The sequence below is a fragment of the Sinocyclocheilus anshuiensis genome, unplaced genomic scaffold, assembly GCF_001515605.1.
Source record: "Sinocyclocheilus anshuiensis isolate Anshui unplaced genomic scaffold, SAMN03320099.WGS_v1.1 scaffold1825, whole genome shotgun sequence".
NCBI classification, from domain to species: domain Eukaryota; kingdom Metazoa; phylum Chordata; class Actinopteri; order Cypriniformes; family Cyprinidae; genus Sinocyclocheilus; species Sinocyclocheilus anshuiensis.
This window is the reverse complement of record NW_015536567.1, coordinates 4,316-20,960: the sequence shown is the minus strand read 5'-3', so window position 1 is coordinate 20,960 and position 16,645 is coordinate 4,316. Positions and strand designations below refer to the sequence as shown.

The 16,645-nt window shown below is 33.9% G+C and overlaps 1 protein-coding gene across 1 annotated transcript in view; it reads right to left on the bottom strand.

Annotated features, from left to right (window-relative positions):
• The window catches only part of LOC107702075 (receptor-type tyrosine-protein phosphatase mu-like), a gene marked incomplete at its 5' end in the record, with an annotated part of 52,389 nt that overhangs the window by 35,366 nt on the left and 378 nt on the right, over positions 1–16,645 (bottom strand). Inside the window, 5 exons of the mRNA XM_016504272.1 lie at positions 3,867–3,968; positions 9,404–9,618; positions 12,352–12,363; positions 15,375–15,401; positions 16,105–16,179. Of these exons, the coding sequence (XP_016359758.1) occupies positions 3,867–3,968; positions 9,404–9,618; positions 12,352–12,363; positions 15,375–15,401; positions 16,105–16,179 (431 nt within the window). The remainder of the gene's footprint in view (positions 1–3,866; positions 3,969–9,403; positions 9,619–12,351; positions 12,364–15,374; positions 15,402–16,104; positions 16,180–16,645) is intronic.

The window sequence follows — 16,645 nt, the reverse complement described above, 5'->3', positions numbered from 1 at the left end:
AAACAAACAAACACATCATGAGAGTTTTCAGTGCCGGATGAAGGCTATCAGTTTACAATATAATTCAATAGATGGGGGCAAAAATAAAATGCCCTGTAAGAAATTTAGTTTTTAATATTTATGTCGTGATAGTTAAGTAATGTCTAACTATATCAAGAGTGTTGCTTTCCCGAATGTCAGCGCAATCGCAAATGAATTAATTTTATATAACAGCTCAACAAACGAGACGCTAGTATTAAGTGTGTTATATTAGTCACAATGCTGTCTGTTTATCTCTGTTTTGGCAAGAAAAAGGTTTTAACAAAGCCGAAGTAAGACCAATTGTGTGTCTCCGAGGCAGCACTGTGTATTTTGTTACTGAATTAATCTGTGTTTTTGAACAAATTATTTGAGTCAATGATTCAGTAGCCCATTCATAAAGACAATCACTAGCTTAGTTTCTAAACGAATCAGCCGTTTTGAATGAATGAGTCAATAGATCACTTATTAAGACGGAGACTTGCTGCCATCTACTGGCGGCTTTAGTTCATTATATATCTTTAATTTGAATATGTTTTGGTCAGCAGCTAAAATAATAAAAAATTGTGCCTGTGTCCAAATATATATGGACCTGACTGTGTGTGTGTGTGTACAGTGTATATATACAGAGTTCTGGCATGTAACTCTAGATGGCGCAGTCCGATAGGTCTAACTCAGTCAACCTAATGACATCATCACATGGCACAGCTGACTGGTTGTCTCCTGTATCGGTAGCCAATGAGCTCGCTGCTCAACATTCAAATATATGATTAGTGCTTGTCGTAGCAGTTGCAGCTTGCTTCAGAACAGCTTAGATGGGTGCTGGGGTCTTATCTATCGGATTGCAACGTATATCCATTTTCTTAATTAAACATTACACATAGTACGCGTCTAATTAGAGTTAAGCCAGTCGGCGTGGTAGCCTAGGCTCACATAGTCATAGGCCACTAGCGTTAAGCCAGTCGGCGTAGTAGCCCAGGCTCACATAGTTGTGAGTTAGACATTACATTGTGGATGTATTGGCAGTAGCAAGTCTCGGTACTTGCTCTGCTGCAGCGTAGCAGATCTATTCCGCCAAGACCAAATACATTAACATTGTCATGTACATTACCATGCCAATCCCTCCGAGAGTTTTCATGACAGAAATATATATATATATATATGTATATGTATATATGTGTGTGATTGTGAGTGTTTGTATGTTGTGTGTGTGTTCAGAATGATAAACAAAAAACAAAAAAAACCAGGAGTGATTTTAACCTTGACTAACCCTACAAGCCTCATAAAAAGGAGAAACAGCCTGATCATCATCCAAAACATAACCTTCAACTAAACACATACACCACCTTCACTATGTGCACACACTCACACTCACTCACACACACACTCGCTCACTCACTCACTCACTCGCTCACTCACTCACTCACTCGCTCACTCACTCACTCACTCGCTCACTCACTCACTCACTCGCTCACTCACTCACTCACTCGCTCACTCACTCACTCACTCGCTCACTCACTCACTCACTCGCTCACTCACTCACTCACTCGCTCACTCACTCACTCACTCGCTCACTCACTCACTCACTCGCTCACTCACTCACTCACTCGCTCACTCACTCACTCACTCGCTCACTCACTCACTCACTCGCTCACTCACTCACTCACTCGCTCACTCACTCACTCACTCGCTCACTCACTCACTCACTCGCTCACTCACTCACTCACTCGCTCACTCACTCACTCACTCGCTCACTCACTCACTCACTCGCTCACTCACTCACTCACTCGCTCACTCACTCACTCACTCGCTCACTCACTCACTCACTCGCTCACTCACTCACTCACTCGCTCACTCACTCACTCACTCGCTCACTCACTCACTCACTCGCTCACTCACTCACTCACTCACTCACTCACTCACTCACACACACAATCGCTCACTCATTCACTCACTCACGCACGCACGCACTCACTCACTCACTCACTCACTCACTCACTCACTCACTCACTCACTCCCCCACTCACACACACTCACTCACTCACTCACTCACTCACTCACTCACTCACTCACGCACGCACGCACTCACTCACAATTACTCACTCACTCATTCACTCACTCACTCACTCACACAGTCACTCACTCACTCACTCACGCACGCACACGCACGCACGCACGCACTCACTCACACACACACACACTTCCTCCATAAAAATCCAGTGAGACACAGACATGCAGGCAAACAGCGAGCAAACAAAGACAAATGTGCTAAAACAGAAATACGTTTAGCAGCAGCCGTGGAGAGTTTATTTGATAGGTTTAAAAAGCTTCTGGAGTAGAAAAGAAAGTGCAGCATCCATCCATCCATAGAGGAGTGAGCCTCTTCAACACACACACACACACACACACACACACACACACACTGATCTAATAATGACTGCGAGCGCTGAACAAACATAAAGAGCAATAAAGCCAGAGACGAGCTAAATAATTTACATCTGTGCATCGGTAAAGCGACTTAATGTGGCTAATAACCAGAGCTGAATAATGATGCTATTAGAGACTCAACCCTTCAGACGACTGGATATCGAGCGGTCACCATTACAGCCTGTTTACATCCAATGCAACTAAACCAAACAACAGTTACACACATCAATACTGTTAACACTGAGTCTGACACTCAAGTTCTGTCATGCTTTCAAAATCTCTCTTTTTGGGTTGTTTATCTATTTCTCACCAATTAAAAACGCTTTTAAAGGGAACATCATCACAATATTTTGTCTCTAAAAGATCTTTTGTGTATAGTAACACACCTGCTGTTAGATCAGATGCGAGATTACCATCAAACACTACCCAGAATGCATTTCAGCACAAGTCCATCTCTCTCTCTCTCTCAGTGCTGAACCCTTTTATTCTTCCCTAAAGTCTCCTGTACTCGTCCGCTGTCATTCCTCACTCTATAATTTACACTGCTGATCTGTTCCTCCTTCCACTGGCATACACACACACACACACACACACACACACACACACACACACACAGGTCAGCCTCTCATGTTGTGTGATTCTCTCCAGTTCATGCTTAGTCTGATGCTCTCTGACATCGCAACCTATATATAATATTTGATATATTATCATTATAATTATTATAATATTTATATTACCAGTGTATATTATATATTGTTGATTGGGGTAAATTAGAGCATTTTATGAAATTAAATAAACTTAAATTTAAGAGAATCTCAGATAGATATGAAAATGATCAATTAATTTATAAGAGAACTGATTTTGGAGCAAGAAATAAAAATAACATGTTGGCAGTGAATTGAGAAAATATACCAGCCATATTTATTTTGTTTTTTTTCTGGCCATGAAACTGGCTGTGCGTTATTTAATTACAAAACAGACTGAACAAATTGGTGAAACACATCTAATTGCAATTATTGATTTATTTATATAGAAAAATTAAGTCACTACATTTCAATAGTGATATTTCTTTAAAGTATTTCATAATAATTTTAATTTATATAATAATTATAACAATACTACTACTACTGCAACTAATAATAATACTATTTTATTTAGATCAAAGGTTTGTTTGTTTATTTATTTATTCAAACTATAAAAAATATTTCAATAAATAAATATTACTATAATACTATTGAACTGTAAAGTATTTCATAATAACCCAAATGCTTGCATTTTTGAGATCCAGCTGCTCTAAAAGACATCCAAAGTATATGTTATATATTACAAATGCAATTTGATTTGATATAAGCAACAAATCATGAACAGCAGGAACTCTGGAGTATTTTGAATCAAATGCATCAGTCAAACGGCAGAAACACGGACTGATACGCACAAGCGATGATGTTTCCATAACGGTTCTTCATGCGGTTCTCTTCTTTCTTGGCTGAATCCCAGGGGGCAGACTGACCCTCGAAGAAGCTCTGAAGAGACAGAAACACACAGAGAGACGGAGATGCGTGAGAGTCCAGCAGAAACCACATCAGTCCAGCTCCACATCTCCAGTCCTGTAACTAAGGAGAAGGGTTAGGACGAAGCGTCAAAGCAGCTCAAACACACACATTTATTCCTCTCGGATCCGTCTGTCCATCCGCCGTCTCATCTGAGAATCAAAAACCTCGTCAGGAAAAGCACCAATCGCTGCTCATATTTTGCCTTGTTTTACATTAAAAGATCTGCACATTCTTAAATAAAGATTACGTGATGAATTATTGAAAAGCACAGCTGAGGTGCGAGCTGTAATTTAACCAAAAACCTCATTACATTCCGTTTGATCTCTGCTTAAAAAAGAACAGCTTCAGCTTCTGAAGAAAACTCATGTTATTACTGAAAACAAGACAAAAATACTGATTAAAAATGCATTTTTTTGCAACTCAAGCTGATCTGAGCGAACACACACATACTTGCATTTGTGGTTTACGGGGACTCTCCATAGGCGTAATGGTTTTTATACTGTACAAACTGTATGTGCTATTGTCCTACACCAACCCTACCCCTAAACCTACCCCTTACAGGAAACTACTGGCAATTTTTTTATTTCATAAAACACCGTTTTGTATGTTTTTTAAGTCTTTTGTTTTACATGTGAGTTTCACTCACTCACTCACACACTCACTCACACTCACTCACTCACACACACACACACACACACACACACTCACTGCATCTCCTGAAGAACGTGTCTGAGCGATCTCGGTGGTTTCTCACTGGTCCTGTTCACAGATATCTTTATTTTACTGTGTGTTATTTTACTATCACTGACACAGTATTACAGTTTTTGTTAATAATATAAAATGTATTTTATTTTTATATTTTACTTTAATTTTTGTTAAAGGTTAAGTAATTTTGTTGTGTCTATCATTTTTATTAATTGTATTTGTTTATTCATTTTTTATTATATTAATCTTATTTTATACCTTTATAGTAGTTATTAAGGTTTATTCTTTTAGTTTTAGTGTAGTTTGGGTTCCCGCAATGCTGTTTTAGTATCAAGGATATTCTATTATAGTTTTTGTTAATATTTTGAAATAAATGTATATTTTTTTTTACATTTTTTTTATATTTTTGATTTCACTTTAACTTTAGGTTAAGTTTTAGTGTTTTTGGTGTAGTTGTTGTCTGTCTGTTTGTTTTCGCCATTCATTCATTCATTCATTCATTCATTCATTCATTCAATGTTTATATAGTATTATTCATTTTTATTGATTAGTTTATAGGTTTAGTTTGGGTTCCTGCAGTGTTAATTTAGTATCACTGATAGACGATTACAGTTTGTGTTAATATTGAAAATTATTTTTTATTTGTATATTTTCTGTTTTCACTTTAATTTAGTTGTTTTATTTATTAATTTAATTGATTGATTGATTGATTGCCTTCTTGCCCCTTTTGTTGCTTTGTTTTGTTGCCTTTTTATTACCAGTGTTGCCTTGGTTACATAGTTTTATCTCACATCAGTTAACATTTATTTTATTTCAAGTAACAAAAATATATATTTTTTCAACTTCTGATCATGATCAAGCATCAACATGAAGGTTTTATGTACATCTGTGTGCTTATACTGTGTTTTACTGAGTGGAAACGTGCAGAAATCATCTATAAATCTAGTTGTTTTTCTCCCTCTCTAACTCTTATATTCTCAGCACAGTAGAACGATCTCCTAATGAGACGAGCTTCTCTGTTCTCCCTCTTAAGAATCAAACGGTTATTAATGTATTGGAGAAGAAGAGCAGATGAATGACGACACTCCCTATGACCATGTGACTCCTCAGAGACCAATGATCCATCTGCTTTCCATCATTAATTCATGCCGGAAAACTTCACTAATGTTCGATCACATCTAACCCACATTATCTGCATGACTGGCACTTTAGAACTTAAATATCATCTTTCATGTTTTTTATTTTCATTCGTTCAACTTATGAAAAATATTAGAAAATTATGCAAAACATCAAAACGACAATGAGCTTCATATGAAGAACCTCAGAGACTCCAGCAGAAAACTCCCGTAAGACTGGAAACACAATTCAATAAATATTTCATATTTTAATTCACCCCCTCAACAACTGTATTTTTCTTTGAAGAACTAAAGAAAAATAACATTTTATTTTAACCATGATTTACTTTGCAATTACAGATGACTCAAGAACTGTACATTCTTGAACAAAAAAATGTAAAAATAAAAAGGTAAAATAAAAATACATATTATAATTATAATATTATAATAAAGTTTTTATTTTATTTTATTTTGTTTTGTTTTACCATTAATCATTTTGTTAGTCCAGAAGTTTCAATAACTGATTTAAAATATGACAAAACAAGCTTTAAATAAGCTAAAACAACTAAAAGCAAGATATTTCATATTTTAATTCATCCCCTCAACAATTGTACTGTAAGAACCACAGTCTTGGAAAACCTGGATATATGAGGAAAAGTCATGGAAATTAATAAAATCTTAACCCGAATATAATGTTTTTAACGAATTTACATTTTCCAAGTGATGCCGCATGCTAAAATATATTATTGGGTATAAACGGAGTAAAACATATTTTTAAAAATCCTTATCTCTGATCCAGTAAATCATGAATGATTGGAAAGTTTTGCAGACTGGTTAAAAAGAGCAGGAACCTTGAAGAACACTGAGCTCGTAAAACTCTTTAGAAACTAAAAATGCCTTGAAAGCAAAACTTTGTCTAGAGATCTTGGTTTGGATGTTGAGAGTCTCACACACACACACACACACACACACACACACACACAGCTTCTTTAGTCATGTGACTCTCATCAGGCTGGACGCAAGTCACAAATCACAATCTACATCATCATCATAATCAACATCATCATAATCATCATCATCATCTGCGTCTCTCAGTTACAAAGGAACCAAACGAAGTGTGATCTTACCTCATTGATCTGCTCCACAGAGAACCAACAGAACCAGAAGAGAGAGACACAGTGTATAAGTCAACAATAACACAATCCACACACACACACACACACACACACACACTTCATTATATGAACCCTGAAGGCTTCACAAAGGCCAGGCGTGTTTGTCAATGTGTGTCCGACATCTTCATCTATAATAGAGTAGACAGAAGCTCACTGATCACGGAGAGGAGAACAGGAGCACAGCAGAGAGAGGAGGTGATGGGAGAACCACGGGAGAGGAGAGAGGAGACGTGACAGGAGTGAATGATGATGATGATGAAGAAGATCAGTGCTTCTCAACCTCTCGGACTCAAAGCTCCCCGTCCAACACAATACGATCCCAACTCTTCATTTTATTTCTTCATAAATTATGAGTTGTTTTTTATTTTATTTTATTTTATTTTAACCATGGTATTGTGATTTTAGATGTTTCAAGAAATGTACATTCTTAAAAACAGTTATTAAGAGGGACAAAGTGCTTTCTTAGCACTTTAATAAACGTAGAATTTTATTTTATATTATTTTTTAATGAATTTTGTTTTTTTGTTCTTGCATTTTATTTAATTTAATTTTTAACTATGATTCACTTTGTGATTTCAAAACTGTAAATTCTTAAACAAAAAACAGTTATAATTTTAAAAATAACGTTGATCATTTACATGTTTTTTTAAAGCATAATTTTTCATTTTAAAGCATTTATTAAAGTTCAATTATTTTATTACTATTATTATTATTATTATTTTGTATTTTAACCATGATCAATTTTCTGAGTCCAGGTGTTCCAAGACCTGTGTGTTCTTGAAAAAAAAAAAAGCTTTTTTTTTTAAAGCATATTAATATAGATTAATTTAATTGAGCTTAATTGAATTAAATTGAATTTTTGATTATTTAATTTTAACCATAATTTTGTGATATCAAAAGTTTCAAGAACTGTACGTTCTTGAAGAAAAACAGATATTGAGGGTCAATAAATAAATAAATAAATATGATTACGCTTATTATTTTTTATTTAGAATGCACCGTTGTGGGCCCCGGCCCCTGGTTGAGAAGCACTGATCTAGTGTCAATCATGCTGCATTACTGCAGGTGTGTGTGTGTGTGTATGTGCATGTGTGTGTGTGCGTGTGCAGATGTAACCATATTTTGGGGACAAATCTGCACCTAGAAGTGAGTTAAATTGAGTATGTCCTCAACTGTAAAAATGGTATAAAATAAACTTGTAAAAATGCAGAAATATTTGTGTGAGGATTTGTTTACAGTATAGCAGAGGTCTAATGAATTTAGAAAACATGCAGTAAACGTGTGTGTGTGTGTAACGCTTGTGCAGCAGCAGCTGATGTGAACACACTCTCACACTAACAAACTATCTGATTTAACAAAACAAAGAGAAAAACGCTCATCATCATCATCATCATCATGAATGACACTAACCATGAGTGAGCGGCAGTGAGGAGCAGTGTTGGGGGTAATGCATTACAAGTAACGTAATCAGATTACTTTTTTAAGTAACTAGTAAAGTAACGCATTACTTTTTAATTTAGAAGGAAATATCTGAGTTGCTTTTTCAAATAAGTAACGCCAGTTACTTTGTTTCCATGTATTGACTGACAGCTCTGGTGTTGCCATGGTGACAGAAATCAGGAGTAAGTGCAGAGCGTTGTGTGTGAACATGATCTTACTGTAGTTCTAGACTAAATATGAACATCTATTCACTCATCTCACCTGCACAAAAACACATTCAGTGTTCCTCAAAATCAATAAAAACAGTCAAATGCAAACTCAGAATATTATACAAACCTGCAATAATTAAATATGTTAAATAAGACAAATATCATTTATTTATTTAATCCCATTTTATTAACCAATGTCTTTGCTACTGACTTCGATGATCCACTTACTAATACCATACTAATAAGCAAAAATTACACATTTGTGTTTAATTTTTGTTATTGCTGAATAGTGTTGAACTTTCTTCTCCTGCATCATATTCTTCATGTGATGCGTTTGAGCTGCGCCCTCTACTGTACAGACGTGAATTTACATTTCCTTCAGCCTGAGACATATTCATTTCACTTTTGGTCTGAAAGGGCTTTTACATTTGTAAAATAAGAACTTTTTTATATTAAAAACAAACAAGCTAGCCCTGCCCAGATTTAAAAAGTAACTCAAATGTAACGTAACGCATTACTTTCAATAAAAAGTAACTAATGTAATTAGTTAAAATAAGAACTTTTTTATATTAAAAACAAACAAGCTAGCCCTGCCCAGATTTAAAAAGTAACTCAAATGTAACGTAACGCATTACTTTCAATAAAAAGTAACTAATGTAATTAGTTAAGTTTTTAAGGAGTAACGTAATATTGTAATGCATTACTTTTAAAAGTAACTTTCCCCAACACTGCTGTAGATGACAGGATTGATGAGCTCTTACCTCATACTCCTCTTTGAAGCCGTAGCCCTCGGCGCATTTCATCTGCGTGATGTGCTGCAGAAGGTCGGCCACGCGGATGGCGGGATGCAGCTGGCCCGTGTGGTACGGCACGTCCACGGCCTCGCGCTTGCACAGCGAGTGTGTGTGCGACGAGTGTGTGTGTGTGTGTGACTGCACCAGGCTGCTGGTGTCACTGGTCAGGGTTTGAGTCTCGTCTGCAACACAGAACAGAAAACACACGCGATGACTTCAGGCCGAAGAACGCAGCGGTCAAACACATCATGCTTTTACGCTTCCTTTTACAGTGACTTCCTAATGGCCCTAAAGAATTCAAATGTTCATAATCAATCTTGAGCTGAAATGTAGTTATAAATTGAAAGAATACTTCACTTAAAATGAAAATGCATCATCATTTATTCACACTCACACCATTCCAAACCTGCATGCTGTGATTTCAAAATGTGAAATAATGTTAATAATATAATTATGTATAATATTATAATATAATATAAAAACAAATAATATAAAATAAAAATATAATATACTGTATACGAAGAGTTCATTTGCAAAAACAGATAACTCAGTTTTTAAAATTGTTCAAAAATCATGTTTTTTTTTTTTTTAAACCCTGCATTCCAATTAATATGAATCAAACTGCAGTTGGGTTGTTTTGATTAAATAATAATAACTAAAAAAATAGAGCTAACACAATAAAACACAATAAAAACATGATAACACAATAAAAAACATGATTAATAAAAATGGAGTTATCTGTTTTTGCAAATAAACTCTTCATATTATAATTCAAAATTTGTATATAATAAATACAAGTAATTAATATAAATAAAAAATAATAACATGATTTAGTCTGTGAAACAAAAAATAAAACAATCACACAACCCTGTTTAAAAAAACTCTGAAAACCAGCCTAAGCTGGTCTTTAAGCTGGATGTAGCTGGTTTAACCTGAACTTCCAATCTGGCTGGCTATAAAGTGGTCAAAACCTCTCTAAAACCAGCCTGTTAAACTAGCCAACCAGCTAACAATGGTTTTAGGCTTTTTTTTTCAGCAGGGATATGATACTGTATGTAAGAGAGTGACTGACATTTAAGCTGTTATTCACTGAAAATGCAGAAACAGAACAGAACAGTAACACCTTACAGGTTTGGAATAACATGAGAGCAAGCAAATAAAGACAATGCACATTTTTGGCTGAACTTTTCTTTTTGAATAAGTAAGGCAAGACACTGCAGGTGAAAAGGATGGAAATTTAACTAATAAATATCACCGTTCTAGTAAAAAAATGCATTAATTAATAGTATAAATCTGAACGCTGGATAAATCCAGGATCAAAATTCTTGTTTGATTTTGTTGACATATTATAGTTTAAGGTTTTTACTGAAGTAATTGTGGATTTCTCTTTTTATCACTCCATAAATCAGAAAATACTGTCAACAGACAGAAAATGATTCATTTTCACTATGTTTTTAGGAATAAAATGTTGTATAAAACAGTGTGAATTATATATATACAAACCCCTCAGTAAAACCCTTCAGAATATAGATAGGAATAAAACTTTAAGTTTTGGTGTGTGTAAATGCTGCTGAAGTGGAGATAAAAACTCAGCACCTTTAAATATATGCATTTTTACCACGTTTTTTGAGTAAAATGTTGTATAAATCAGTGTATATGAGAAAACCCCACAGTAAAAATCTTCAGAATATAGATAGGAATAAACCTCTAAGTTTTGGTGTTTGTAAGTGTTACTAAAATGGAGAAAAAACTGACCAACTTTTAAAGATTTGCATTTTTACCACGTTTTTAGGAATAAAATGTTGTATAAATCAGTGTAAATGATCTATGAACAATCCCCTCAGTAAAAACCTCCAGAATATAGATAGGAATAAACCTCTAAGATTTGGTGTTTGTAAGTGTTACTAAGAGGGAGAAAAAACTGACCAACTTTTAAAGATTTGCATTTTTACCACGTTTTTAGGAGTAAAATGTTGTATAAATCAGTGTGAATGATCTATGAACAATCCCCTCAGTAAAAACCTCCAGAATATAGATAGGAATAAACCTCTAAGATTTGGTGTTTGTAAGTGTTACTAAGAGGGAGAAAAAACTGACCACCTTTAAAGATTTGCATTTTTACCACGTTTTTAGTAAAATTAGTAAAATGTTGTATAAATCAGTGTATATGAGAAAACCCCTCAGTAAAAATCTTCAGAATATAGAGAGGAATAAAACTCTAAGTTTTGGTGTTTGTAAGTGTTATTACAGTGAACAAAAATCTTTTAAAATATATACTATATTGTAACTGAAATCTACAGATGCAAATAGATGAAGTGCAATAAAATGTGTATTTTGGATGTTTTCTTTCCACTAGTCTGAACGAAGACATGTTTTTCAAACTTGACCAGTACAATGTTCCTCCTGTAAGTGTCTTTGCCTTAATTGCCTGTATTTTTCCAGATAAACAATCAGTGTAAAAGAAAGCGCTGGATTCACTGGCAATGGATGATCATGACACGACGTTGCAGGAAGGGTGGATGAGTGGATGTCGAGGGAGGGATCGATTGACTGCCCCGCTCGTTCTTTCCTTTGTGAAATATCACGTGATGCTTCCTCTATAACTTCAAAGAAACACAGCCTATATGCCTGTTTTGCCCTGATCTGAGATCTGCCATGAGGCGTGGGTGCTGTCAATCAACAGCAAAGCATGAGCGGATGAGTGATGACGGATGACGGATGTTCAGAACCACATTAGCCAAAGCACAACAAGCCAAAGCAAAGAGAGCACAAACACAATGCAGATGCACATGGGAGGAGGAGGATGATGATGATGATGAAGATGCGGTGGACAAGTGATGCTGTAACGCGCCAATGGAAGGAGAGGGACGTGATTCTAGTGAAACATACAACCTCTGTCACGCTGATGAACTTACCATTAATGGGGACTTTTTAAGCAGATACATTAGAGGTTAAATGAGAGAAGAGAGAGACAGAGAGAGCGAGAGACAGACAGAGAGAAGAGAGAGAGAGAGAGAGAGAGAGAGAGAGAGAAGACAGGGTTTAAGCAAGAATTACACCAAAGAGAACTAGCAGAGCTCTGATCAGTCACAGGGCGATCGGGGATCCAGGTGTTATGGGACTCAAATCACAATGAAGGAGAAAAATGAGTTTCAAAACAAAAGTAGAAATGCAAATAAAATTTATGAACATTGCAATCGCTTCATGGAGATCTGCAGAGCAGCGGCCTCACATGGAGGAGGTCAAAGGTCAGACTCGTCATCTGTTAAAATTACGTGACCTCATTCTCAAAAATGATCTACAAAAAATACGGCTTCAGTGAGGATAAACATGATCTGTGCTGAACTCTATGTTTTGTGCAGCTTAAGGACAATACATGCATTTCATTAGAATTTAAAATGTAAAAAAAAGTAACTAAAAATATAATAAAATAACTAACTACATAATAATATTATTGTTGTTATAAATTGTAAAAATAGAAAAATAGAAATATAATAAATTTGTAAATGTATAAATGTAAAATTATAATAAAAAAATAAAATTATAATTAAAAACATAATAATAAAAATATACAAATACGAAAAATGAAAAAAGAAATGTTAAAATAATAAATTAATAAAAACATCAAACAAATAAACATTTAGCAAAACTATAAAAATAGACATAGAGAAACAATAAATGCATTAAATTATACATTACAATTATAGTAAATGAATAAATCATATAAATGAAAAAAAAATCTAAATAATGAATAAAAGTTATAAAACACAAATATAATAAATACATTAAATTATAAATTGAAATATTAATAATAATAATAAATAGTGAAATAAGTTATAAATGTAAATTATAATAAATAACTATAATAAAATATAATACAAATAGCACAATAGAAATCTGTGTTAAATGATCAATTAAAATTATAATTACAAATATAAACAATTATAAAAATAAACAAAAATGTATTAAAATTAACAAATAAAATTATAAAATAATAAAGAGTGAAAATTTTTAAAAATAGAAAAATAATAAATGCATAAATGCACAAATGCATAAATAAATAAATAAATAAATAAATAAGCAGAACTTGATTTGAAGACTTCTGCACAATAAATGATGTACAGTGTAAAATCTACATCCTAAGGTGCAAGTGGTTGAGAAGTGCTGAAGCAGCAGCTGAGCTGATTGTGCTTCTGCTCGTGATGAACATCAGCATCATCTTCGCTGCTCCATGAACCCTCGTGTGCTGGAGGTGAAGTTTTCCTGTTTTCCCCCCCGCTTTATTGTGTAAAGTAAACCTGTTCCCGCTCGAGCGATCGTTTACATGTGCCGTTAGCAGAGAGTCATTCATATTTAATACGCCGCTCTGAGCTCTTATTTTTCATCACATTATGTTTCAATCAAATTCTCAGGACTTGTGAGGGCCGACTCCGGGATACAGAGTGCTTTAGATAAATAGGGTGTAGAGGTGCCGCGAAAATGAGACAAAACCTGCTTTATTATTCTATTTTATCATAGAATAAACCAATAAACAACCGCAAAATAAGAAAAAGAAAAACAAGTAGGTCAGAAAGAGCTGCTAAAGGCATAAGAAACATTTGAGAGAATAGCAGAGAAGCAAAGAAACACTGGAGTGGATGTAGAGAACGAGACGGAAACACTGATCCAGCCATCCTCCTCCAAAAACTACAAAAAACATCCCGAGGGGAAAATCGACACCGGCAAAACCGTCTCCACATTTACACAGTAAAGCTTAGGCTCGTGAACCGCATCAACCGAACCTGAAGGACCGCAGGCCGATGCATTTACATCTACATTCATGCATTTGCCAGGCGCTTTTATTGCATTTAACATTTGATCAGTTCTTCAGTTCTAATGACACAGCATCATCATCATCATCATCATCATCAGCTCTAGTTTAATAAACACTAAAACTTTTAAACGTGCACTCCTCATCAGTATCTTGCTGTTCACAAAAAATATAATGTTTTCTTGATTATGTATTTTTTTTTTTTTTAGAATTTTAACGCATTGTATTATTATTAAAAGGGTTGCAAAGGGGTGGAAAATTTCCCAAAATGCCTGGAATATTCCCAAAAATCCTGGAAAGTTTCCAAAATTTCTGGAACGTTTCCGTCATTTACTGGAAATTTTCCACCTTTTTGCAACCCTAATTATTAAACTATATTTATTATTAAATTATTAATTTATCATTTGAATTTATTAATACATATATTTATTATAATGATATTATTATAATTATTATTATTAATATACATTTAAATAAATGTATTAAAGTAACATAATAAATTAATTTAATACATTTTAATAACATAATAATACATACATTTTTAATTATGTTTAACATATAATTTATATTAAAATAATATAAAATAATTGAAATAATAATATTAATTGCATTAAAATGACAACAACAACTAATTAATTAATTATTGGTTTAAATTGAATTAATTAAACATTGATAAATGATTATTACATTATTAAATTAAATGTATTAATTTACAATTTTAATTTATCAATAAATTATGATTACTCATATAACTAATAATATAGTAGTAAGAGTAGTAGTAATAATAATAATATTCTTAATTTTATTTCATCTTCTAGTATGGTTTGTTTAATACATTTTTGGATGCTTTTTTGGAGTTCTCTGACTTCAAATGTGTGATTTGTCTGAATTCAAGGTGTGTTGAATGACAGCATCATCCATCCACTCCTCCACATCCAGTTCACATGTCTGTCCACGCAAATGAGATGTCAGACAGGAAGTGACATCACCGAGATGCGGATGGGATGGAGTGAAGGCGGAAGCCAAAGGAAGAGAAACAACAGACGGAAGGACAGGTGTGCTGATGAGAAGCTGCAAAACAAGCCAAATCAAATGAGCATGATGTGGAGAAACACAGATGTGGCTCACCTAAGATCGCGGTGGGAACGAAGGGGTCTGGAGGAGAAGCACATAAACACACAGAGAGAAGAGAAACACACACACACACACACACACACACACACACACACACACACACACACACACACACATTAGTCCGTCTGAATCATCAGCTTTCTGCTTTAATACAGCAGATCTCAATCATTTGACTTCAAGCTCCTCTACTGTCCAGCACAACTTTCAAAGTCAAAGAAGTTTTATTTTTATAATATTAAATAATTACAAATATATTTAAAATCCTTTTACATTATTTATGTGTTATTTTATTAATAATAATAAATAAAAAAATACTAATTATTATTAGTAATAAGAATACACCTAATATTAACTGCATAATATCTGAATTATTTTAAGTCATGGAGGTCATAAAAACATCCCATTCAAAAATGTACATTTAGTCAAACACAGTTCTGTTTTCAGAGAAATTGATCATAATTAATATAACTAATATTAATATTCACCAGTGGGGTCAGAAAAATGTATGTAATTCAAAGAGAAAACATGTTTATTTTCTGACCCCACTGGCAGATATTTGTTCATGTTTTTTAAACCGTTAACTCACTAACTCTCTTCTAAGAAAACAAGACAGAAAGGCTGAGGAAGAGCGTGAGTTGTGAGTGAGCTCAGAGATGCTGTGTTTGCAGTAAATGAGTCGGAGCGTGTTTCTGCCACATGCACACGCGTGTGGAGTGTGTGTTACCTGGGTAATACGTGTTTGGGATGCTGCTGCTCATCGTGTTCGTCTTCACTGTCAGAGAACACAGAGAAGATCCGGCTTCACACAGAAAAACACCATTACACTCACACAAACATTGCTCTCAACTCAAATAAAGCTGAAAACAATAAAACAATTATTATATTTGAAAATATATTAAATATTGGCAATATTATGAATAAATAACTAAACAAAAATGAAAAACATTGTCTTGGTAACTAACTGAAATAACTGAGCTGAAGCACTAAAATGACTCAATGGAAATGAATTAAATCTAAAACTAAAACAAAAATAAATTAATGTAAACTCTTAAACAGTACCATAAAATATAGAGTTATGTATATTTATACTAAATATACAGGTATTTCTTAAAAAGGAATTAATTAGAATCGGTTAGATTTTCTTTTTTTTTTTTTTTATTCTTAAATAGTACCATAAAAAAACTAATAAAACTGCTAAAAGCACATAACAAAATTACCAAAACTGAAAGGAATATATATATATATATATATATATATATATATAT